General features: G+C 38.3%; 1 protein-coding gene across 45 annotated transcripts in view; it reads right to left on the bottom strand.

Annotated features, from left to right (window-relative positions):
* The window catches only part of ap3b1a (adaptor related protein complex 3 subunit beta 1a), a 118,622-nt gene that overhangs the window by 50,848 nt on the left and 40,397 nt on the right, over positions 1–27,377 (bottom strand). For 3 of the 45 annotated variants that reach the window (XM_051073053.1, XM_051073052.1, XM_051073047.1), the window contains exons 17-18: positions 1,950–2,080; positions 477–633 (exon numbers count right to left, since the gene is read on the bottom strand). The exons of 11 other annotated variants lie outside the window; for them this stretch is intronic. In XM_051073053.1, coding sequence (XP_050929010.1) covers positions 477–633; positions 1,950–2,080 — 288 coding nt within the window. Of the gene's footprint in view, positions 1–476; positions 634–1,949; positions 2,081–3,023; positions 3,211–4,088; positions 4,266–4,389; positions 4,500–4,605; positions 4,739–4,858; positions 4,922–5,449; positions 5,522–5,605; positions 5,661–5,802; positions 5,901–7,278; positions 7,435–8,640; positions 8,824–14,338; positions 14,406–15,299; positions 15,461–15,771; positions 15,868–18,949; positions 19,025–19,182; positions 19,259–20,691; positions 20,868–27,377 lie in introns of those variants that run through there. 31 more of the 45 variants (XM_051073076.1, XM_051073071.1, XM_051073075.1 and 28 more) reach the window with 29 other exon arrangements.

Raw genomic sequence — 27,377 nt, 5'->3', positions numbered from 1 at the left:
ATAACAATTCAGTGTAATTACATCTCAATATAGTAATTAGTAGTTATTGACGAAGCCTGCCAAATCCCATCTAAGATTAAAGCTTTTTTACACAAGCACAAAGGATTCACAGAAAATGATGTAACCTGTGATCTAATGTTACTGTTTGTAATTATCTCATACTGTTCTCTTTCATTTATCAGACCTGTATAAAGTTACTGCTAATACAAACAAAAAAATTCCTACTGCTGTTTCACATTAAAAGCATTCAATTACAGAAACACTGGGTGGCTTTTATTGTGAAGTCACAGAGAACCCACTGCAAAACCACTGAAAGCAGATAAACCAGCTGCTCCTCTGATAAAATAGATGCTCAGTGAGTAAGCTGCACTTGCTGACCACAGGTGTCACCAAGTCAACCAGGACTGAAGTCTCTAAAAGGGAGAAAAACTACTTAACAAAAACATACACCTTTGAACACAGAGACAGAAACAAACCTTCACTGCTGCTGCTGCTGCTGCTGCTGCTGCTGCTATCTTCACTGCCACTGCTATCAGATCCTTCCTCTTCTTTCTCATCTTCGTCATCTGAGTAGAACTTGTCATCAGATTTGGTTTGCTTGGCCTTCCCAACTAATGGTGCCCACTCTTTCACCTAAACAGACACAGTGGAGAGAAGTGAGGCAAATTAAATTACAGCATTCTGTCAAGGACAACACAGCTTTTCCGAGTTACCTATTTTCTGTTAAATCTGCATTATACTTAAAATTAGTGATAAAGTTTGTTGAAACAACTCATTGTGTTCTACTTTTATTGTTGTTTATTGTTTTATTAGGATTTCCATTAGCTGCCACAAAGTTACAACTATAAAACTTGAGCTGCTTCAGAGAGAAAAAACAGGATCAATAGTATCACTCAATGAAAAACGAAGCCCTTTAATTTTTGCAATTTTAGTTCTTTAACTTGGAACAGGGCACAACAAAGTTCTTATCTTTGAGCTGAATGAAATAGGTGTGTATGTTCATTTTTCCAACAAAAACTTATCCCACAAAACAAAGCATTTATACATCTACATTTGTAACAAACATATAAATCCCTCTGTAATACATCAATTATTAAACAGTTGTCAATATTCTATTAAAATGTTTCTGTTTAGCTAATATTTAGCCTCTGATCTTACGTATTTTCTTAAAGAACAGGACTGGTGACCGGTGGTTTTTTAAATACTATCAACAGATATCATGAAAAGACCAAAACCAGTTATATTACAGATATTTTTCGGCAGAAATTCTAAATTTCGTTTAATATGAAAACAGCCAGTTTCACTGGGCTGTTAGACTTTATATTTAGAGAAGGATCACTGTGGACGGTGCTAATGCCCTTTGGGCGGAAACCCAGATAAAAATCCATTGGAAATATACTACTTATCATCGTTATGTTTGCCACTTCATTTGGTTAGTAATGCTGAACAAGTGCTTGGGAGCAGTGGCCGTCATGACCCTTGATGATATAGTGATACCTTTTGAAGTGTGATGCTCCTTATCAAATATGTTGTTTTCAACCTCTGGCACTTTGCCCTTTCAATCATTAAATATTTTCTAATCTCTCAGTTAACATATTATCTGTAATGTAAGTATCATCGAAAAGAGACAGCATCATAATGAGAGATTCTTGCTGGGAATAATGCCACCAACATCACTGTAATATCACTTGCAAATGATGATGCATTTCATACCACTACAGACACAAGAAGCCTTGACTGTCACAATATATTTTTGCATTCTCTATATGTCCAGCAATATCACATCATAAAGTAAACATCTTGTGATACCACTACAGTTTTAATGCCAAAACAATGAGAAACCCTGATTTCTCATTATGTCTGACACAGACAATGAAAGTGAAGAGACATTTTTAGAATAAACATGCTAACAAGTATGAAGAAGTGTGTGAGGAAGGTAGATTCCTTACTGGCTCAATGACCTCCACGTTCCTCACAGACTGGTCAGGAGCAACAGCCGGCCAGTCCGAGAGTTCCTGGTATCCGGTAGCTTTAATGTTGAGACTGTGGGAGAGAGTGCCCAGTTGGTAACGGTCTCGATCTGAAAGTAGAGGATAGAGAAATGACAGAAAATGAAAAAATCAGATAAAATGAAATAAAAATGAACTGTGTTGAGACAATAATAGTGGTGGGTGGCAGAAATGACAAATTGAGGGTAAACAAATTAAAAGATCAAAATAAAGTGAAATGAATGGTGGAGAAATGGGTGATGGCAGTAACCTCAGTCTGTCCTTGATGAGGGAGCCAGTGAGTAAATGTCACTGTATACATTTAGAGAGCTTTAATAGACGATCTAGGTATCCTCTTTCTCATTACACACAAGCATTTTACATCAGTTCTCGGTTTCTGTTTTTGTGTGCACACATACGCACATTCTCTCTTCTCTCTCCCCAGTGGTCAACACAGGAAGATAATCAGTGTCTGTGCCTTGGGAGGTGTGCTCTAAAAACTGTGCTTTGCTAACAAAAAAAGAGAGAAAAAAAGGCTTCAGTCGTGAATATTAAGAATGACAGGGGTGGTTAACGCTTTCCATAAACATCCAGTAGGTGCAAACTGCCTCTGAATTTTAATGTTGTAGAAGGCCGTTTCTGTCCCTTTTGTCAAGGGGGGAGAGAGAGAGAAGAGACAGCTAAATGAGAGAGATTTTTTTCCCCTCTCAGTGTCTGAAAAAGGTTAGCATTAGCTCAATAATTTACCCATCTCATTAGTCCAAGGTAAAGGGGTCTGACCTAACTGCCCTTCAGAGAGACAGACACACCAGAATAATAAATCCACTGCCTGAATCAACTTTGCATACTAGTGGAAATGGAGCCACTGGATGTGAAATAGAGGTCCAGTTAATACGTATTCAGTGATTTGCTTAGATGAACTACCAAACAGGCACAGGAGAGGAACGGTATTTAATTCAACATTTTCAAACCATTTAGAGGATTTGATGTTTCAAAATAAGGATAAAAGGTTGACGTTATAAATGTATGAACTACCTTTGAAGGCGGACTCAAGCACCGGAGCTGGTTTGGGGGCCAGTAAGATGCGTCGAGCATACTTGTTGAGGGCTCCATTCTTCTCGCTGGGGACTATGAGCTGTCTTATAAAGCGTGTTCGGTCCCTGATATCATAGTTCTGGTCGTATTTGCCGAGGTTCAGGATGTACTGGGTCAGCAGCTTGGTCTGGGGGCAGATAGGGCGTGGTGAGTTGAGAGGTTGGAAGAGAAAAGTAGGATGACATGTAGAGTAGAAGACAGACAAGGATAAAGGTAAGCATGAGTGAGACAAGATTATGCATGAGGGAACAGTTCAACATGCTTATTCAGTCTTTTGTCAAGAGTTAGATAAGAAGGCAGATACCACTCTTATGTCTGTCTATGCAGACGTTTTCCATGAAGGTCAAGGAAACATCTTTTTGATTTTTCAACCACAGCTCTGGTTCAGCCTTGGTTCAACCTAAATAAGTAAAAAAGTCTTCCTCTGGCCCAAAATAGGGAGAAAGAGCACTTGCACTGACATATAATATTTAGGCAGGCATAAAAACAAAACTTACTGCTGCCATGAAGGAAGCATTATAACCCAAATCCTGAACAGCATTGACTTTGTGTCTCAGTCTGTCCTCCTGCGACACATTACAAGGAGCAAGAGGTTTAATGATGTGCTCGTTTGAGGAGGTGGCGTCTGGCCTCATAAACCCAGCTCAGAGGCCAAAATTGCCCCATGTAACTGAATGGGCCTGTAGACACCAAGCTGCACTAGGTGATGCACCATTACATTAAAGCTGTCTTATTCACTGCTCTGTATTTAAACCAGGCATTTAGCACTGACCTGCAGAGGTGTTCAACTGCAGCAAGACAAAGCTGTGTCTTGTGTAATACAAAACTTAAAAGAATGATTCATGACCTCAAATTTAGACAACACAAAACGAATTTATCCCTCAGGTACTATGTGTATAATTATTTCAGAAAACAGTAGCATTAATCCAGAACCACATCTGCCTTATGCTTGGGTCAACACAAGAACAAATAGCTTGATGCTGGTATTGGTATTTTATTTATTACCTGCTTAGAGTTGGTCAGGTAAAGTTTGGCTGCTAGGTTGACTGTCTGCAGCTTGACAATGTCCTCCTCTATCGTGAAAGTCTTTGCCATCTTCCGAAGAACATCAGGTGCAATCTTTGGTACCCTCTCGCAGTACTCTCCCATCAGCCACAGGATGCTTGCTCGGGCCATGGGAACCTAGAAGTGTAGGTGACAAAAGATATATTGTTATCTTAAACACTTCATCTGTTTCTGTCTTAACTTTCATGTTGAACACGTGCAAACAGGTCAACAGCACAAATAACACACTGATGAGTCTTACAGTGATGTTGTCGAAGAGCTTGGCCATGTGTTTGATGATCTCACTGTGCTGGGTGGGCTGAGTCTGAAGCAACTTTTTGATCACAACAACACTCTCAGCCACCACAGTTTCTGCAGAGACAAAACAGGTTCTCACAACACAAAAACACAAAACTGGACTGTTTATTATATTATATTATACTATATTATACCGTGGAATTGAAACACATTATTTTACCATCTCTGTTGGAAAGGAGCAGCACCAGCCCGTTGAGACAGGTGTCTGTCACCTCAGAGATGTTGGTGGCACATCTGCCGATGGCCTGAATCGTGGCTGCCGCAAATGCCTTGTCCTGACTCTTCACGTAAGTCTGAAAAAAATTAGACCAAAGACAAGTCAAGAGAAGTGTAATAGTCAAAACAAGAGTAGAAACTTAACTGTTAAATGTTGATGTGAAGTAATGGTTCTTAATAGGAAACAAAAGACAAACCTGAAATTCCCTCAGGATAGTAGAGATGTTGGCTTCATTGGCAAGGTTGGTCAGGATCTCCAACTGCAAAAATCATTGAGGAAATTTATTTTAATGTCTAACAAGCTGGTTGTGGTAAAAGCTCAAGTAAAGATCAATAAGATTCTGAGCTTGTAAATTGATGTTCAGAAGCTATTGTGCTTGTTTTGAAGTATGTGGTTGTAAAACAAAAACTGCAGGAGAAAATCGAGCCAGTAAATGTGTAGAAAAGGTTTGTGGTTGCAGAAAAAATATGAGAATGTGTAAAAACAAAAGTGCCATCCTTGAAAGTCAGTAAACAGTTTCCACACCTCTGGCCTTGCGTTCACAGTCAAAAGCAGGACCAAATCTCATACTACTTTCTTCGTCTGTGTACATGTGTAACTACAGTGTCGCACAATGTTAGAACTAAGTTTCACTGTTTTCTACTTACTACTACTACATTCAGATGTTCACTCAGGTGTTTCTCCCAATCTCCCAGTAACTTCACCAATGATATACAGTATTTTTTTTGCATGATGGGACTGATGGGACTTATAAACTATATACATGATGCACAAAATAAACCGTTACCTTCAGTGTTTTGATATGTGTGGCATCTGTAGATCTGACATAGAAACTCTTCATGAAGGGCTCAAACATCCCCTGTTGGAAGATAATTCACGTTATTACACATCCTGCGTCACTGCACGACACCTTTATTGTTCTGCTGTCCAAAGGCAGACTTACCTTTCTCTGAATGGACATTGTGGCGATATTCTGAAGCACAATGTACTGCACCTCTCTTTGCAAAAGAGAAATAAAATAACATAACCAGACAGCAATAAAATGAGCACATGGAGATACAGTGAACTCAGCATCAAAAGAAAATTGTTCATCACAACATCACATGCAACAAGGAGATTCAGTACATCTTTTTGCGTTACCTGTGGCTTCTTAGTAGTCGAACCAGTGACTTAGTGACAATGCTAACTTCATGTTTAGGGGCCAGATGCCAGTAGAGCTGGGCAACAGACATCACCACCTGAAAACACGCACAGTCAGAAATGAAAAGGATTTAAGTGGCTGGGCGATAAAACAATAATGACAATTATCACAATATAATCTTATATCGTGATAATCTTATATCACAATATAAAATTATATCACAACATAAAATTACAACAGAATTTTCCTCAATAGAAACATAACAAATGCTGATAAATGTTTTTTATAGTTAATTTCCACGCTTAGATAGCATGCACAGAAAAGAAACACAAATTGGCTTTTAGATTAGTTAGATTTAGTATTATATTACTTTTTCGATCTCAGATTTGCGAAATGTTCCTTTGTTTGCCACGTTCTGACCACAATTAAATTTCAACCTTCTCTCAGAAGCAAAAAACAGCCTATAAACTTGAAAGAAATCATGATTAGACATTTATCATGATATTTCTCTATATCAACTGATATGAACAGTTTGGCCATATTGCCTAGCCCTAGATTCAAGTACTTTCCTGCATCTTCTTAGAACATTATTTATTCTTTGATATTTGTTTTAATTTTAACACTCCCCAGAGTGTTGCAACCTTCTAACTCTAAATCTTACTCTAACTTGATTTTATGCTTTTCAACACTTTGACAAGCACTTTAAAACTTTTAAATGCTTTAGTATTATTACACCATTATTTTACCATCTGTCAACCCAAGCTGAAATAAAACACCTTGTGCATTTCTTAGGGCTCTACAAAGGCACTCATGACATGACTCTATAAATGTAATTTTTCAGCTGTGCTTTAAATAGCCAGAGGACGTGTGTCCATCATTGCAGGCAGAATGAAAGGGTTCAGGCGTCTATGAAGATGGAGGATGTCACTGTGTTGTCGCGAGTAAAGAAACAGCGTGTCACATTTTAATCAACACTTTCATTTGGGAGCATTTTTCCTCCCGCTGCTACACAGTGACAGAGGCCTTGAGACTCCAGGGTGATGGAGATCTGCACTCACTACGTTCATGTATTTTTTTTTTTTTTTTCCCTAGTCTTGGGGAGTGCAGTATGGTGGGGTGTGTGCATGTAGTCTTATGTGTTTGAGTTATGCTTTCAGGTGTGTACATTGTATTTGTGTAATAACATGTATCTTGGAATTATTGGTGGGAAGTTAATTTGATATTGTATATCTATACAGGGCTGCAGCAGCACTAGATGTTGTTGAGATATGAGCAGAGGCCACATTTAGGGACCTATGTTTCGCCAGTGTTCTCTCAACCGGTTAAAAATCAGCATATACATTTACACACACTACACTTTCCCACACTTTAACAATGAATTTCCATCAGCTTCACCCCCGGAGTGTGTTCATTCTACACTTAATGACTTGAAGATAACTGGTTTAAGTCTGTGTTTAAGTGTCTGGCTGACTCACAGCAGTGTTCCTGCTCTGCAGTAGAGGTTTAGTGTTCCTGAGCAGCAGTCTGTGATCTGGATCCATGATGTAAGGCTTGGCCTCAATCTGGCCTTTTTTCTCCTCAGAGTCAGAGTCATAGAACGTCTTCTCATTGTTCTCATCAAACACAGCACCCTGAAACAAAACAGCACAATATGTCAGATTAATATATCAAACTATCTCAGAAGGTGTACACTCAATACATCATGCATCCACCTGACTATGGAAGACACACCACCATGTTACTACCACCAATTACTGTGAACTAAAATTGTACAAATTTCAGCTTTGATGGTTGAAATCAATTGTCCCGTGTGATTTGGGAAAATTGAGTGATATACTGCATCATGAAAAATGTTATGTTGCCGGTATTTATACATTTCCCTAGATACTAATTGTGGACAGAAATCCAAAAGTGTAAAATGGCTAAATTGTATAAAAATAATTCAATACACAAAGATTTTATATTGAAAAGTAGGAGTTTAACTCAAATGTTGCAATCGAAATTCCTAAATTATGACTACAAAATGGTTTCATAGCTTTTGCATTTCAATTTATACATTTTTGGAATTATATCTTTAAAGGATAAACTGGTGTTCTTCTTTATTTTTCTTTTTGTGAAGAATTCCCTTTTTTTTTAGACCATTTTCAAATACTTTCTGACTTCCCCTGCCTGTTTGATTTCAACCCTAACCCACCAGTTTCTGCAGCTGTCATTCAATTAAAAACAGGTCAGAAATATATAGTTTCAATTCCAAAAACTTTGAGTAATGTACTACAACAGCTGGGCACTATAATTTATCAAAAATATTACTCTAATAGGAGTAAAGAGTGTATTCATGGAGGAATACTTTCAGCTGCAGGACAGAGTATGTGAGATTGAATGAACTTGAAATGAACTTCAGTACATGTGTGTTGACAGTAATGAGTCACTCATTGCAACAGTGTGGGTCACTGACATTTACTTGAACAACAATGGAGCTCTAAGGGAAAGAGAAATGAGGCATATCAGGCTTTGGATACGCAGACAATACTTGTTAGTTGGACCTGAATGCACTCATGAAACAAGACTCACTTAGATATCATATTCATGATTCTCACCCAGGAGGAAGTGATTTATTGTTAAGAGTTCTTGTTGATATTCAAGACATTCAATGTGACGTATGTCTTACACATAATGCATCTTTCAATTCTAGTAAACTAACTGGGTTGTTAGTATGAGCAGGAGTTGCTACCCTGTCTGGACAGCGAGCTTACTATCAAAGATGCTGACAAAGTTGAATATAAACACATTCGGTGAATTGCTACCAGTTTTGTTCCTTAGTGCTGTGACTGCCTCACCTCCTTCCAGGGACTGGTGAACTGCGTCCTGGCATAGCGCGTCAGCATGGAGATGATGACCACCTGGCCCCACTCCTCCACATCCACCAGCAGGTTACACAGCTTTCTGTAGTTCTTATGGATCAGGTCAATGCGATCTGGACAGACTTCTTCGAAGGCCATCACCACACTGCCAGCCACCAGCTATAGAGACAATTGAAGGGACAGAGAGGAACAGGGATGAAGCAAATCAGGTGGAAAGTGGTAGTGCATTTTTTATTGCTTTTCACTCCAGTATTAAAATACAAGTTAATGGAAATTATAAGAATGTGTAGCAGTTTACAATCTGAAGAAATACTTCAAATCTTAAACAAGCTGTAATTGACTAGACTCCAGAGAAATAAAACACTTCTTAACAGATATGACTGTGGTCAAAATAGCTACTATTATTGCACTTGGAAAAAACACAATGCCAATTTACAACTGATTCTAAGTAGTTAGTTGATAATTAAAGAAAATGTTTGCGCTTGAAGTTTTAATTGACTTATTTTATACCACCCTGTGAAAGAAATCCATCAGTAAATGTTTCACATATCTTTCCCATAAATTCTATTTTTTTCAGGTACAAACCTCATTTTTATGTTCAATTCACAAGGAAAGGAGAACAAGGAGGAAGCCGCAGCTGAGAGAGCCAATAATCAACTATATTTCATTGGTAGGAGCACAAAAATCATTTGGCTGTTGCATGCCCCCCCACTACCCAACTGCTTGCTGGCTCGCTGACTGACTGTGAGACTGAGTGAGTGACATGGCAGTGTATTAATATGCAAACAGCATTATCACGGGCAGGCGAGGGTGAAGAAGAAGAGAAAGGGTGCAGAATCTGGTCTTCCCAATTAAAGCCTTCTGGCCCCTGGTGGCCCCTGTGAGAACCCAGTGCATTTACCCATCAGTATTGTCATGAGCCTGCATTGATTGTGTGTGTGTCTCTGTGTGTGTCTCTGTGTGCGTATGAAATGTGTACATGCACAGCTCCTCTCTGTAGATTCTCTTAGAAATCTGGATTTTAAATCTAAATGACGATTAGCCTTTCTGACATTCACATTACTAATACTGATGAATGAATCACTGGAGGATCATACAACGTGAAGTTATATTTATTGAGTGACCCACTGTGTACATTCAAATCACATGTAGATCCAGCAAGTTTAAAAGATAAAGCTAGCTTATTGAGTTGATCTCAGTGGCATGTTCAGTATGTACATCTGGCTACAACTAACACAGTCCTCCAATAAAACTGGGGTGTTGATTCAACTGTATGGTCATTTTGAAGGATGCAGTTGTTTAACTGTAGAGATTAGTGTGTTAATCAGCCTAACCCCATTAGTATGAATAAAGAGGACAAAATAGTAGTACAGTTGAACAGCACCACAAACTACATCTCTCAGATAATGACATTACTGAATCATTTTTATTACAGGACTGTTATATTGGATTGCATTAGTTTTAGCCAGGTGCTTCTACTAGAGTGGCAACAAACTATTGACAGGAAAGACATATTGACAGCTAGGAATATTATAAAGTATTAAGTATTTATATTTGTTTTTTTACTATTTATATCACCTGAATGGAAATCTGCAATTATGTACACTCTGTACATAATGGCATGTCTCTGTGTGCTTTTTCTGTGCTTACTGCATATTTCTGTAATGATATTTAAAATGAGTACAAACATCATACTATTCTAAAGCCCGTCTGTAATGAGTCCTCTTTAGTAACTTTATCTGTTTCATTCAGCTCTAGCAGGACAAATTGAAGAACTGTGTGATCTAACTTTGGAAAATAAACTGTGTACAGTCTCTGTAAATATGTGGATTAATCTGTTGAACACAGAGAAACCAACTCAAGCACAAGATTTAGTAATATTTGTGCTATAGCAAATTCCATGGGTAATTAAAATCATAATGGGGATTTAAAGGGACACTCTTATAGGAAGTGAATGTTACATTCACTGTTAGAGAAGCTGGTGATAGTTAAGGTACCAAAAAGACAACTCTGAAATCTTATCTGAAATAGACTTTTTTCACAGCAGTAAAGACACAGGTGTAATTAATATCCTGAAAAATGACTGCACTCCAGTTAGGTGTGACAGTTTCAGGGCCTTGGTGTTGTGTACACTACCTTACTAGAACATCCCATGAATTATATATGGTTAGTTAACCATGTGCTTTTCTGGCTGTGACAAGTCAAAAAGCTGTGGAAAAGGTTTATTGGTCTTGTCATTTAGATGGTTTTGGTTTTATTTGCTCAGGTTTTTAGACATTTGTCTCTGAGATTTCTGCCATCACCCCAATACAAAGGAGGTGAACAGGATTTGGTTTGTTGTGTTCAAAGCATTGAAAAATGACATTTAAAATAAATCAAGAGCAGCGTCTCTCTCCAACAATGCCCCAGTTCCTCTGGATAATCCATTAAACACGATGTAAAGTGATTTTTACTATTCACAGCGACAACACATTTCCAAACAATGATGAGAAGCATCATTATTCTGATGGACTATATAAATAAAATTATGAAAACTGAGGGACAGGCAAATACAGGCTTGTATCTATGTTAGATTAGCCTCAGCAGCTTAAAGCAGCTTACTTAAAGTAGTCACTTAGAGCATATACGTTTGGCATGGTGCATTTTTGCATGAGGGCGTCATTCTCGTCTGCCGTGTTCCCTAGGCCTCTCTTGTCTCTGAGGCTATTACAGGCAGCGCTATTTCTGAGCATGTGGATCCTGCTGCAAGGCTTTGTGCATTCTCTACCAACTTCCCCCATTAGACACAGCTCCAAGGTAAACTACATGCACCATCAACAAAACTGACACCCCAATCTATGGAGTTCATACACCTCCTCCCCCTCCCCCTCCACCCTCGACCATATTATCTACCCTGCGTGACAAGCCGGTAATGGAAAAATCACACTAAGCAAATGGTTCTTCTAATAACAATAAATTTCCTATAAAATTATGAAGGGCCCAAACCGTTTCCTTGCATCTATTTTGCTATGAATTCTAATTAGGGTGCCAGAGAGGCAGAGAGTGCTGGGTCATCACGCCAGAGACAACGTGCGCCTTTGTGATTGATGGCCCGATGTGGGGTCGGCCTATCCTCCCTGCGCTCGCTCTTCTCCTGCTCTCTTCCCTCTCCCTCCTTTTACTCTTAAATTAATGGGCATCTCACCTAGCCCCTAATCATAGTATCCCCCGCCCCCTGCCCCTCCTTTCTGTTCTCATTTCAATTTTGCAGAAGGTGCAGGGGGGGAGCATGGGAGGGATCGATCATTTATCTTGTAATGGCTGGATAATAGATCCATCACGGTAAAACAGCTGCACAAACTCCTATGTTGTCTCTGTCATCAGGCCTTCCCATTTTCTCTTTAAACCATCCTCCCTATAAGCAGGCCCCCCATGTGTCACAGCCATTTAACCAAACAGGCACATCTGTAAAGGTAAATGTCAGGAGGCCTGGACAATGCCATGGCCTGGAACAATAACCAAATGTTTCCTTCTTTAACAGGCAGCGTAGTGACATCAGCTAAATAGCTTTTACCTAAATGAATTCACTGATTTGTAGTTAAATTGATCGATTAACATCACATATAGCAAAACTGCACTGGAAAGTCCAAGATATCTGAAAAGCTGGCTGTTTTAAGCCTGAAAAGAAAATGTGGTGGCATGAGCTTTTTCAGAGCAGATATTTTGACATGTTATAGCAAGACCTGGTATTCTGCAATACATAATGAAACTGAGCCATTGTTACCAAATTTGTTTTACCAAAACATCTGCCGTGAAAAGAATATACAGATTCAGTTCAAGTTCAATTTCATTTGTATAGCGCCAAATCACAGCATACATTATCTCAAGGCGCTTTACAGTAGTAAGATCAAGACAGATATGACTAACCATTACAGTAGCCTTGTCACAAAGAAGCAGACCTTTTTCAAAACAGACACTTTGACATGTCATTGTATTGTCATGTATTAATGTTGGCTTTATTCCATTTAAGTACTCCAGTAAGCCAGTAATGTACAATACCTGGACCCTCAAACTCAGATGGAACCATCATTATTGTTATTAATTACAGCTTTGTTTTTCCTACCATGACTTGTCAATATATCTGCTATGAAAAAGGTTTAGAAAGGTAAGATAGACTGGAATCTCTAAACTGTCCATAGATATTAATGTGTTTCTGTGTGTTAATGTGGTAGGCAACCGCCTCTTGTGTAGTGCAGACTGTGATTGGCTCAAAATCCTGGTGACCCCTCAGAGAGCAAGCAATTTGAAAAACAAATAGATAGACACTCAAATAAATGTCATTACCTGCTCATAACGTCAACTCATGCAAGCACTTTTAATAACATTGGAAAAGAATTTCATTAAAATATAAATGTTTCAAACATGCCTCTCAACAACTCCATTACTGGGTGGTTGTCATGAGCAGGGTCTCTACAGTATCATCACACTGTTACTAAAAAGGCACTGTCTTCTGCGATTTAGTTTTGCACTTCCATAACAGGTGAGAGACTGAGATAGAATTTTTAGTCACTAGTAGTCACTAGTATGGGTCTAGTAGCATCTCTTCAACCCTGCCATTTAAAATTCACACACCACACAGTTTTCTGTTTCAAACGCGTGGTCTCCAAGCCTACGCTGAAATAACCCTGATGACATCATGAGTTTATTTCCTGCAGAGCTACTGAAGACATAGAACTGTTAGAGGCTGACCTGTTTTAATAAACTGACCTACATGTGTAAATTCTCTGGCCTTTCGGTATTACACCAAGAACAGCAAGAGCACCTCACAGCACTGATTCAACTCCAAGACATTCTCCGATAGTATTGAAGTGAACTGGCGAGAAGACTGTTCATTGTTATGGGACTTCCAAATGGTACATAGCACCATCCTCACATCATAAAAATGCATTGCCTGATAGCTATTAAGTATCCACTATGTTTGGGTTTTTCACCATTCATCACCAACTGATAGTGCTTGTGTGTCTGTGTGATGATAGTGCCCTCTCTCTCTGTCCCCAGCCTCACAATGTGGGCTCCAACGGGGAGAAGTCATCTGTCTTCGTTAGCGTCTGGGGCTAAATATGCTATGCATCTGGTACTGGGCTTTCCATCCCCCCTTGGCCTGAGCTGCTTTGTTTTGTTTGTATAATGATAGGTATATGCTATGAATACATAATTACAACAAACTGTGCATGACTTGCACGAACAAACGCAACACACTCTGCATTCTGTAGCCAACGTCTACATATTTGAAATTGGCATTTAAACACCCTTAGTATTCACTGTGACCTCCTCAAATTAATGTGCTGCCTACTGACTTCTAATGGGCTGTGGGCATTGTGTCTGTGACTGGCCTAAACACAGAATTTGAGAATCCAACTCATTTACGGTTCATTCTGGAAAAAAAGAGAAGAAGTTGGCCTTTGAGAAAATTAAGCTGACACTAGCATCAGTGCGAAAATTCCTTCCAAATGGACACTTAACAAGGAGCATCTGAAGATGTGTGGGTTTAAGTGGGTGTTAACAAACCATGGCATTGCCGAATGAGCTGTGGGATGGAGAGCAAAGAGGAGAATTGCTTGACTGGGGCGCCCTCCAGTGGTCTGCATTCTCCAACATGGATATGTAAAGCATTTACTGCTCAGTTTGTACTTACTGTGCTTTTATCTTTCAATAGTTTCTCTATCACTTCGATCAGCTGCTCCTTCTGGTCTGGATCCAGACTGAAGACAAAAGAGAAATAAATATATGATATCTAATGAATGGCAGTTATTGACATAACATGAAAACTTGATGACTTGCAAATCAAATCATGTTGCCTCTGTGTGTTCAGAATACAGATCAACTATCTATAAGCTTGTTTTATTTTTTGATTGAAGTTGTGTACATAATGACCAAGGATCATTCACTCACTCCCTATATAACAGACGATTAGTCAGGATTTCAATAATCAACCATTTGAGTCCCTTTTTAAGAAAAACTTCAAAACATTTGCAAGTTAAAGCTTCTAAAATGTGATGATTTGCTGTTTTTCTTTGTCATATCTTATAGTAAACTAGATCTTTTTAGGGTTTGGACCATTGGTTGACCATTTAACTTTCACTATTTTATATGCCAAATGATTAAAGGATTAATCAAGAAAATAATCACATTACTTTTTCATTCCATTATAGGAATTTTTAAGTGCACTATATAGAGGATACGTTTCAGACTCAGAATAAAACAGTGCACAGTAAATAGTGTGGCACGACAAAGTAAACAGGGAGCGATTTCAGACACAGCCCCCAGTCTTGTAAAAAATCTATTGACATCAAGCACTGAATCAAATACGCAACTGATCTGTTCAGGTTCAGTTTTATTACTTTGTTCATATTTCAAGGACTCATTCATTCTTTGATCCACATGAGTCTTAGAAAGATTAAGCTGATAACAGAAAGATAAGGGCAAGGCAAAACCCTTTCTGTCAACATTACCCAACATTTACTGTATTAACTTCTCAGTTCACTGCTCAGGAATGAAGTGGTACAGAGAGCCAGCTAAGCTAACGTGTGAAGCCACTAATATTAGCTTTATCCAGTGATGTCTACAGCTGGTGTTGCAGCCCTGGGAAACTGTACCTGAAGAGCTTCTGGATAGCATGGGCAGAAGTCTTCCTGACATATGGGGACAGGTCAGCTGCTGCCTCCTTGATGGCCAGCATCATGATGGGGACAATTATGGGGACACGGATACTGGACAAAACCCTCAGTGCACTGGCCCGGATGAACTGGTTTGGGTCCTGACACAAAGAGATGAAACCACTGTGTGTCAGTGTGTAAAAGAATTATTACTGTACCTGAAGCATTTCACAGACATCAAGGTTACATATTATACAGAACTTTTCCAACAGAGATTATGCCAACTGACAACATTTATCATTTACACAAAAAGAACATGGTTAACATCTCAGCAACAATGAAAAAAGGGAAAAAAAGAAGAAGAAAAGAAAAGGCAGCATTATTTGACTCTCCTGGTCACAACATGTATCCACATTAAAAATGACAGATTCTCAAAAAGAGAAATGCAGAAGACAGGAAGTAGAAATATTACCTTCAGGGCCCGCTGGAAGGTGCTGATGGATAGTAGAGCCAGGTCCTGCTGCTCCTCTGCATACCTCACCAGGTAGACATACACCAGCTTCTTAAGCTGCAAAGGACAATTAAATCAAACAGCAATAAGTTGAACCAGCTGTAATGGGGTATTAATGCAACACATGGGGAAAACAATCCAGAAAACGAACTGCATTCTTAAACAGGTCTGTGTGAGAGGATGTGCTGTGTGTTTTTACATCCAAAAAAAAGATAAAAGACTAGGGCTATAAAAGTGATAAAATGAACAATAATGAATTAAGCAACAAAGAGAGCCTTCTTTTAGCTTAGTTTTTCTATGGGAATTTTTAATTTATTACTTCAAGGGGTGGGGGGAAAAAAGTTGATATAGAGCATTTTCCTTTCCTGGTATTGCTAGCTGCAGACTCAGTCCAGTGTTGTTTCAGGCAGAGAATGAGGTTATGTATTTTTGTTCCTTTCTAAAATTGCCATTGAATTATTTGCCCCCCGTTTTGTGTTTTGGCTTCCGCACCTCTTCTTTTCGTGCAGGAAAGCCTGAGATAATATTTGTCTTGCTTTTCTTACAAGTTTGAGTAGAGACCAAAGGTTGCTCCTCTGCTGATTCACACCAGCTATTCAGCAAGAGAGAAGAAGAAACAGAGCTGATTGCTGCCTATAAGGCTGTGGATTTACAGATCATGGAAGTGGAAGAAACGCAGTTATGAAAAAAGATGATTTACTTGAGGAGGTATTTATCATTTAATTCAGGAACTGATTTAAGTTTGAGGTCAGGGGTAAGGTTACAGTTTAGGTACAATCACCAAGAGCTTCATCCAGTAATCAGCACCATGCTTTCTAAGACAGCGAGTATTGACCTGCAGCAGTGCACCACACTTCTCAATCATCGTTCTGGTCATTACTGCTGGAATTAATGGCATTACTCACTATAAAAGGAGACACGACCTATGTGCCCTCAAGGATCTGGTCTCTATGACCACAAAGTACTCAACTGATTTCATTTTGAACCTTTAAGTAGACGATAAAAGGCTCTACAAGTGAAACTTGCACAGCATCAGATGAGATTTTATGTTTGTTTGTTTGTTTTTTTATATAATTTCTGTACTTGTAACTTGTATAGGAATTCAGAATATTCACAACTGTGACAAAAAATACAAACACACATTCATGTATGATAAGTGGTGTTAAAATGAAGTGCAGCAATGATTAAAGAAAATAAAGAGGACTGCTATTAAATCACGCAACACTGTCAATAAACTGCATGCTCTTGTGCTGTTTTCTATTTAGTGAGGATCAATGGCAGCTCACAGAGACAAGGAGAAAGGGAGGATGAGGGTGGGAACAAGGCAAGAGGCCATTTTTAGTGAGATATACTGTAGGTGAGTAGAGTGTGGAAGAGCGAGCAAAAGAAACCGAGAGAGAGAGAAAACATAGTCCAGGACCTCACGCTACCTTAGCAGCTGGTGTGTATGAGGTGGGAGAGAGGAGACGTGACTGTGGGCTCTCCTCTGCCAATTACTTCCACCCACCTGCTCCCCTACCCTGCCATGAGTTGCTTCGGCTGCATGCCTTGCACACAGCACCCGGTTTCAGGCCCCCCACTCACATGCTGCCCCTCACGCTACCTGATTATTCTGCTGCTGCTAATCAATATTCACAGGCTCTGGGCATGGGAACCCCTCTTGAGCTATTGCTTAGTGTTTTGGTCATTCACTTGAATAGTCTGTCAAGGCTGAGATATAGTGGAGTATTAACACAGGCCCAAAGTAAGTTACTATGTCTATATGCTTCTGCTGCACCAAATTATGTTTTGCAATAATAAAACTGGTTGTGCTACTATTGGTTGATAAAGGAAAAATAAGTTTGATCACAGATCTCTAGAGAGGTCAAAATTATTACAAGTATAGCTCACAAAAAGGATAACTGCAAAACATACATGAATTATCTTCTGATGGCAAATAAAAAGTCTAATTCTGCTCGCTGGTTTAAGTTAAATGGCAGACAGATCTTGGATTTCGAACAGAAGACGAAACACAGACCTGACCCATTTGTTGGCATGAAAATACAGAATTTGTGACAGACAACTTTTTTTTTTTTTTTCAACTTACCATTATGAAGTAAATGTTAATTGCAGAATGTAATGGCTATAGAATTATAATACCTTAATAGTTTAGATTGGTTACCTATAAGACTCTGTCTGCTACCCAGCATGAACTTTCGCGGAACAATTTAGATTCAAGTTAGAGCATAAAGGAAGCATTCCAGCCACAGCACAACCAAAACAGAAAAAGGACAACACTTTGGTTTCCCCAGTAGCAATGGATAGCTTTCCCCAGGTAGTGGAAATAGTGGTCAGTGGGACAACCAGGGTAACAGTGGAAACTCTACCGGGCAAAAGAGAAAGGGCCCCGTTGTCAGAGGAGGCAAAGAGGGCCAAAGAGGGAGAGTGATAGAAACTGTGGTAGACCAAGAGTGAACCTCTGATGGGCATTCACTTGACTGGCAGACTGGGACAGAATTGCAGCCCTGGACTGGGACCGACTTTATGGATTTTTTTTTTTTCAATTCCCACTGGGATTTGTCCCTGTGGTCCCTATGGTCAGTCCAGTACCTCATTGTATATAGAGTTGCACTGTTTTTGAATATCTTTTCTACATATATATATATATATATATATACAGCCTAAGAGCTTTGGATATTTCAACAGACATGGTAAACTTGGATTTTTGGAAGAGCAGATGTGTGCCACTGTACCACATTTCTACAACTAATCTTATTTATCTATTTATTTTGTTTTGTACATTCTTTTGGTAAATCTGATTAATTAAATTAGCCATTTTTCTTGAGTAAAACCCATGGGAGTCTGTGCTTTTTGTACTTAAAAACAGGCAAACTAATGTGAAAAATAATAATAATAACTATAACAATAATAATTAACCAAACAAATAAGCATAAACTAAATTAATGAAAAGGTTTCAAATGAATTCAATCCACATGAGCCTACTATTGTTCTGTATGAGGAAGTTCCCTCTGTGACGTCATGTGGAGAACCCACATGCTTATTTGCACGAGAATTAAATGAATCATCACAGTCAACTGTAGCAATACGAATGATGAGGTTTTCCTGTGATACATTTCTTAATAGTGTGAAAATGTCTTACCTCGATGTTCTTACTTGCAACGTTCTTCACCACAGCAGGAAATAGCTCAGATGCATTTTTCCCTTTGGCAATCAGCTGGGAAAAAAATCAAACAATAAAACCATTTTATCCAACCATCTTATCACTGATATTAAACTCAACAGCTGAGAGAAGACACACGATAATGCTTATATTAATTTAAAAAGAAAGGATTTATGATTTGTTCAGTGTGTGAATTCCCATGATGCACTCACCCCGACGACCCTTTTCATGGCCTCCAGTTTGAGCGACTCTTTGTTGCTCTCCAACATCTCTTTAAGGTCTTCATTCCTGAGGACAGGAAACATTGTTGGTCTTATTAAGGTCAACATTAGAGAAGGTAAGAACCACTGAGGTGACTTGACTAATCAGTTTCAAAAGTTCGAGCCTGACCAAAGGTAGTGTGAAAGCTCTGTGTCTAACACATCTGTGTTAGCTTCACAGATTACAGAGTACACATGCAAGGGTCACGCTGGCTCCTATAGCTCTGTAGGAGTCAAGAGGTACACTGAAAAAGCACCCAACCAAACACAACAGCTGCAATTTCCATTAAAATTGCTCCAAACTCACATGATGACAATACCCATTCCTTTCCTAATGCTAATGTTAACATACAATGTTGTTGTAAAACTACACAGCAGGTTGTTTGTTCCACACAGAGGCTACACACTGAAAAAGGTCATGTTCAATTAGAAAACAAAATGTGAGACAGAGATACCAATGTAACCAATATAAGCAATCCATTCTATGTTTGTCAGCTGATCCACCGCTTTGGTCTAGACTGAAATATCCTAACAAATATTTTACTGATAATGAAATTTGATTTACACGTTTATATTCCCTTAGCAATTAACTGCAATAACTTTGGTGATCCCCTGACTTTTCATCTAGTGCCACTATCACGTAAAATTTGAATTGAATTGAATTTGTGATCATGTTAGCATGCAGACATTAGTGTTCGCTCACAACACTGCTGTACCTAGGTACAGCCCCACAGAGCTGTTAGCATGGCTGCAGATGTTAAGTCTTGTTTCAGTATCAACTGGTTCATCTTAATTCATTGGAATAAATGTCACTGAAAATCTATTAATCTTGCAGGGACATACTGATAAGTTAAATGGCTATACCACAAGCCATCTTTTTAAATAATAAATGTATTGTATTTTCCTATTTTTTTCACAACACAATAATCTTAACTCAAGTAAATCTCAATAGGCAAACATAACACTTTATACAAATAAGCAATCTTGATTTCAGGCAATATAGATTGGTTTGTGTGTGTGTGTGTGTGTGTGTGTGTGTGATTTACGTGCACACTGAACAGGACACTGTACGTTGGAAAAATCAACTGCTCGATACATTCGGGTGAACAAACTATGAATGGTGACAGTGTTTACGTTAAATGTAGGTTCTTTTAGGCAATTTTGCTACTTATATGGTGATATACTGTATATCTGCAAAAATAATGTGAAGATTAATTTTGGATTCATTTACCAGGTTAGACAGACACAGAATACTAAACACTGAGAAAATAATTATTTCAAAATGTGATCTTAATATAGCTACATTTTAAACAATGGTCTTTTTTGAAAGACATGGCAAACTTTAGTGTCCTGCCAACCAACACTATGAGGATGTCAAAGAAGTTACAAAAAAAAAAAAAAACACAGTTAACAGCAGTCTGCAGAGTTAAACTGGTGGTGTGTGTGATCTTACTACAGTACCCGGCTTTGTTTGTCTCCTTGGGGCTACTGTTGGTGTGTGTGAGGGCCTGTTCTTCCTGACTCAGCTCGGTCTTCAGAGTGAGCTGTAAGTTCTCAGCAGACACCAGCGCTGTCCTCATAACTCCTGCTGCCTCCGAACGCAAAGAGAAACCAACATCCATGCCGGCTTTCCTCCACAGCAACCCAAAAACACTTTCAGCAACCAGTACTCCTTCTGTTTGAGTGTGTGTGTGTGTGTGTGTGTGTTAGCCGTCTAAAAAAATAGAGTCCACAAACCCAACTGACTGTATTTCCAGCAACTCAAGAGTGAAACAGAACTCTGGTAATTACTTTTCCTCAGGCTGTGTGCCGTGCTCTCTTGGCTTTATTTACAGTTGTCTTTTCGTCTCGTTGTTGCTCATAACTGTCAAAGCTGGGAACGGTGGAAAAACAGCACAGGCTCCACTGGCTTTGTGCCTGTCATTCACTACTCCCTTCCTCTTCTCTAGGGCAAAAAAAGTCACAAGATGCCCCGCCAGCTCGCTAATGGCAAGTCATCCTTACACTTGAGGGTAGTGCCTGCTCACTCGAGTAAGACGTCTCTCTTTCTGCTGAGGTCCATATTCCTTCTATAACTACCTGCCAGTCAGCTGTGGTCCAGTTATATTAACCTGTTACTCTTCTCTTCTTATATATGTACATTTTCCTGTGGAAACTAGTCTATCTCACCTGCTCCCTGGCTGTGACTGTATGCAACTCTGCCTGTATGTGACTCTGGTCACTTCCCTCCGGGGGAAAAAGGAGGGCCTTATCTACACTGGTGGGTAAACACTGAGCTACTTTTCATCACCTCCACTGTACAATAATCTACTTTAGCTTGACACCACTGAGAGCACATACACTGCCAAGTTTGGCTGACAAGGCCAACAGGACAGGCCTACATCAAAGATAACTGTAGCAAGCTGAATGCCAGGAAATACCCCTGAACGTGTATGCAAGGATTTTGAAAAGGGGCATAATTTGCCTCCTATGCTTTCTGATCTGAGGGCCTGCCCAACTAATGATATTCACAAGCTGGTATCACACAATCAATGTCTTCAAGTGTCTTTACAGTGAAAATATCTACCAGCAGACATTTTCTCTGCTGGCAATCTTTTATAGCACAATGCTCTTCTTTTCTTAAGTTTAATGTTAAAGCACTGAATCATTAACTAAAATGTTAATGAAGATTAGAAGGTTGCCAACACCTTCACACAACACATTAAACAGACAAATATCTGCATCACTAGCCAGGTGTGATGCAGATATTTAGCATCACCAATCTTTTTTCCACCACTTCTGAAACCAATTATATTATTATATACATTTACCTATGGCAGTTTCCTAATGAATATCTATTATAAATGAGCTACATGTGCATCCATCTGATTTAATGCCAATATTATACGTGAGGACAAAACACATTTACATACATCGTCATAGTCATTATAGCAGCTCTGTACTTCACTGCAATTTGGGGGAAGAAACAAGCCAGTTTGTGTTTTATTTAGGCACTAAATCTGTCCTTCAACACACAGAGTAAGGTTTGCTGATGATCATACTCAACTCTTAACTTCAAACGTGGTATAAACATTACTCCCTCCTTATGAGCTAAATTAGCCAGTTACTTTGGATATTATCATAATATTATAATTTTGTAACTGACAGCTAATACAGCCAGAGGCAGGAGACTGATGAACAAGGTCCTTCTCCAGAACTGGATTAGGTTTGGCTTCCATAAAACATCCATAAAAAATGTATATGTACCATTTTTTTCTAGTGTAAAGTGTTGCATCTATCTTTCAGAGCACCGTGACCGATATTCATATGCAGATCATTGCTAAGACCACAGTGCCAGAGGGAAGGATGAGTGGTTTAGGTGGTTTAGTAAACATGTCCCTGAGTCAATATAATGTTAACCAATTCAAGGCCTGAAACCCTGTTTCGCTAACTGTTAGTTAGATGTGACATTTTATAGTAAAAATATTCTAAAAGTGTGAGGTATGTTTCTCTAGCAAAGGACTTCATCGTGGGCATGGAAAACCGATGTGGTTTGAACACTGAACTGCATACTGTCCTCCATTCAGCAATGAATGAATGAAGAGATGCAGTCACATTTTTCCTAAATTAATTTTTTTTTAAAAGCCAGAGCTGTATGACGCATTTTAATCCAGTATGTAATAAATAATTCTTCCAAATTTGGTTGCCTGTCTAAAATAATGATTAAATAATCTCAACACAAGGTCTATGAAGTAGCTGCCCTGAGCTTTCAATCATATCACACAATCCTCCTCAGTAGTTACGAGCAAAAACTGTAGTTTGCTTATGTCAGAAAAGGAGTAACTCACACTGTGAAACATAAATTATCTTGTAACAGGGGAAAAATAAAAGTAGCCTGTCCACCTCTGGTTTGGTCAAGGATGCCAAGAAGCCTGAGAACATACGTAAGTTCTTGTTAAAATATCTGAAGCCATCTCTCTAATAGTTTGTCAAAGTGAGCAGTCAGAAAACCTACTGTATTTTCAATTAAAAACATGCAGAAATAGACTTTTCATGGATTGTGATACTGCAAAACGTTTACTAGCTAATTATACCATAATGAGTAGCACATGGAAATATCTGTATTTACGTGTATGATTTAAAAAGTTATTTCAGAATAACAGTGTAGAATAATGTTGAATCTTAGAGTTGAGCTTGTTTTTCATTATCCGAGAGACAATGACCATAGCAACATAAATGACTGGAAAATCTAAATTTCCGACTTGTTTAACTGCTGCTAGTAGCCTGGAAAATAACACAACGTTAGGCAGTGAGGGAATGACGATGTTTTATCAAGTCAATCTGCAGTGTTTCAATCAATGTCTTGCCACATCAAACACTTCACACACACCTAATACCACCTCTTGATCAAGCTGGTACCAAAAAAAACAAACCTTGTCTAGTGTTTGAGAATAAAGTTAAAGATCAAAATCCTATTTTTAATGCAGCTCAGGTAAACACAGTGAATCCATACAACCAAAGCTCTCAGCCACAGTGAAATATCTCTTTAGTCACAGATAATAAATTAGTCACATGTTTCCATGCCTCGCTAGGCCCTGGCATAGAGCTCTCAGTCAGTAAGAAGAGGCCATTAAGACTACGGAACATTACAGGAATGTTGCTGTGCCCTTAACATGTGACAAACATTCAGCTATTACAAATAACAAATACACAACTTGATTTAATTTTAGCAGAACAAAACTCAATATGTTGTCAACTACTGAAACAAGCTGTGGCTAACTTAAATTAATAAATATGCAAGATTCATAAATGCAGAGAACATTATTATGTGACAGAGATACTTGCACTGGCACAGTGCATGAAGTAGGATGTACAGGCCTGGGCATTGTGAATTGTGTCAGACAGACATGTGCAAACAGAAGCATCATTCATGCCCCTTGTATTCTCTTTCTGGTCATCCAGCTTGGCCTAGAGGTAGATAAACATATGACCTAGCCTTGGCCTAGCTGGGTAGATGGTCATGTGAGACAGCTTAGAGGTTCACTTAGCATATTAAGCAACATTTAACACTTTGACAAATGAAAGTCATCAGTATAATAAAACTCCATCTTACATTTCATGGCTAGAAAGAGCTTGCTCAGAACAAAATGAGAAGCTGCAGTGTAACATGACACTAAAGCCTAGCAGATTTCAGGATATGTAATAAACACTCCACAACATAGTTCATGTTGGAAGGAGTACACAAAAGCCAACACTGAGTACTTAAAACTGACTGAGCAGCTTACTAGGTCTACACCTGGAGATGTGGTGTGGTGTGTAGTTCCTAACCCACTGAAAAAGCATTAAACCAAAGCAGCATAGATGTATAATCTGTGATTTTACAAGAAATTGCAAAATGCAAAGGGTGGTTACACTGATGAATGGCTGCCCTCTAGTGTCAGGTTTCTGGGATGAAACTCAAAACACATGATCAAACATGCTGACAATCCAGCTTCAGTTTTAGAACACTGAAATGCTGAGTAAGAAAAAAAGGTTAAGATGGTGTAAAAGAGTTATTCTCTATGGCTGGATATTGGATATTTTGGTGTTTCGAACTAAAACAAGACATCTGAAGATCTCACCTTGCACTCTGAGAAATTTTGATGGTCTTTTTTTTTTACTATCTCTTTAATTTTTTATAGATAAAATTGTTTTTATTTGATTAATCAAGAAAATAATTGGCAGTTGAATTAATAATGAAAATAAATATTAGTTGCAGCTCTAACTACATGCCTTATTGTCCTTCTATGTATAAAGCCTTAATCTAAGCAACCAAACAGTCTATTACAGATTTCTTTAAAGTGAGTTTTTACATCTTAACAGTGTGTGAATTACTAAATTGTCAAGTAATAATACACCTACCATACATAAACCCTGCATATGTCATGTGATATTGAACACAAATGAATTAATTAATATTTTACCACTAATATCTCACTAGTGGCTACAGGTGGAGTGATCCAGATTCATGTTAGTGTTTAACACATATCTCTGACAAACATGGTTACAGCACTTAACTCTCATTTAAAATATACCTTATAGTAGTAATTTTACACTGAATAATAAACATGGCAGGGCTCTCATAGATTTAAGATAAAAGAACATGTGTAAAAGGTAAGATCATCAGTACTTGTGAATTAGCATAAATTAAAGCAGTAAACCTCCTATCATAATCTAATTCAAACACATGTTGTTCCGTGAATTATGGGGTAAAAGCTAGATAATGACAACTCTAATGATCAGTAACATTTTGTAGTTCTCCACTGAAGACATGACTCTAAGGCATTTGAGGACAGTTTGATATGAGGCAGTCCAATCCACCTGCAGGCTGAGACATGAATGATTCCTCTAGATTCCCTAGGTTCCAATATGCATACAATTGCATATAACATAAAGCTACTCTGCTCAACAGCTTCATTCTCCATAGACACACTTTTTGTCTGCCTATCAGTACAATAAAGGAATGTAGAGGGTATGTAGTCTGGAACCTAAGTGTCATTCCCGCTGGCTCTGAAGAGAACCACTACTGTACCCTTTTTATGAAGCACTCTTTTCATTGGTTAGAGACTCACTGAGCTGCTTAAAAATTTGTTAACTGAAGCTCATCTGGAAGACTAATCAGTCTGTGTTGTTAAGATTAAGTTAGACCTGTCCCAATCCTATTTATAACTATACAAAGTTTACTGATTGTTGCATATTCTATATAAATGAATGAATTCAGGAGGCATTCATTTATTATTACTTAACTATGAAAAAAGTCAACTTTCAGAATGGCTTCCACAATCAAATCTTGGAGGCCATCAGTGTCTGCAGCAAATTCATAAGTCAGTGGCAAAATATTTACTATATAATACGGGGGAAATCAGAGCAAATACTAATTTGAAAATCCATCCTGCCTCCTTTTCCAGGCTTTTGAGTTAAAGCTGACAGACCAAGTTAACAAACTTAAACATATTAAAAAAGTGATTCTAATATTTGATTATCTGAACACCAGACTTTTTCAGGGTTTTGAAAGTTATGTAAGAGGGGTATAGGTAGTGGGATGGATGGAATGGACAAAACATATTTAAAATAAAATTTGTATCATTAACCAAACTTTGAATAAGGGGTCAAAATGGCATTTAATTCTAGCTATAACTCACTGCTTGCTGATGTAATACATATATCATAATGACAAACGAAATAAGGTTCTGAAGGGTTATTTCATGAACATTTTGGATGCAAATTTCATTTATTCTGTCGAGCCATTTTATAGAAAATGAATGCACGTAGATTGTAAAAATGTGTACATTATAAAAGAAAATGAGACTCACTTTCCATTCTGTCTAAACTACACAGCTCACACAATCCATTCTCCTCCTGAATATTTTTGAATCTACTAATTGCAACTGCTAGTGGAAGAATACCAGCAAAGCAAGAAAACGACATACAACAAATGCATCACTGTAACTTTATATGCTAAAGCTTCCAAGACTCAAGGCTGGACAAAGCGGTCAATTGGTTGTTTTAAATTATATTGTGGTAATTTGTTGTAAAGTTGTGTTTTATCAGACTGCTTTAATTTACACAGAAAAACTCATACATGGTAGTAATTCTCCATCATAGAAGAACTCTAAGGTTGCACAAACAATTACTTACATTTTCAGTAAGTCTGACAATTTTCTTAATCAATGAATCACATGATTCTTCGGTGTGTAAAAGAACAAAATAATGACACATGCCCAACATTATCTCAGAGATCCAAGTGAGCATATTCAAATGTCTTGCTTTGTCTGACCAACATTCAAGTACTATCATAGATAACAAAATGGAAATTAGTAAATATTGACATTTGGGAAGCTAGTAATAGGCTTAAAAAGTGGAATAAACAATTAATCAGTTATCACTAGTGGTGCTAACTACTAATCTCTTTAATATTGATCGGTTTTTGGATACATAGGATTTAATGAAACAGCCATGTAACTTATAGTCGGAGGTCAGTAAGGGTCAAACAAGGAATTAATCTAGACTTGCTCTCCTTTATGAACAGGGGCTAAATAGAACAATTCAGTAGGTGTGTGGTATACACCAAAATGTCGTCTAAATAGTGATGACAGTTTGATATTTAACTGCACCCTGGCAAACAGCTA

This window comes from Lates calcarifer, linkage group LG9 (genome assembly GCF_001640805.2).
Source record: "Lates calcarifer isolate ASB-BC8 linkage group LG9, TLL_Latcal_v3, whole genome shotgun sequence".
NCBI classification, from domain to species: domain Eukaryota; kingdom Metazoa; phylum Chordata; class Actinopteri; family Centropomidae; genus Lates; species Lates calcarifer.
Note: the sequence above shows the minus strand (reverse complement) of the source record. Positions and strands in the feature narration are given on the sequence as shown.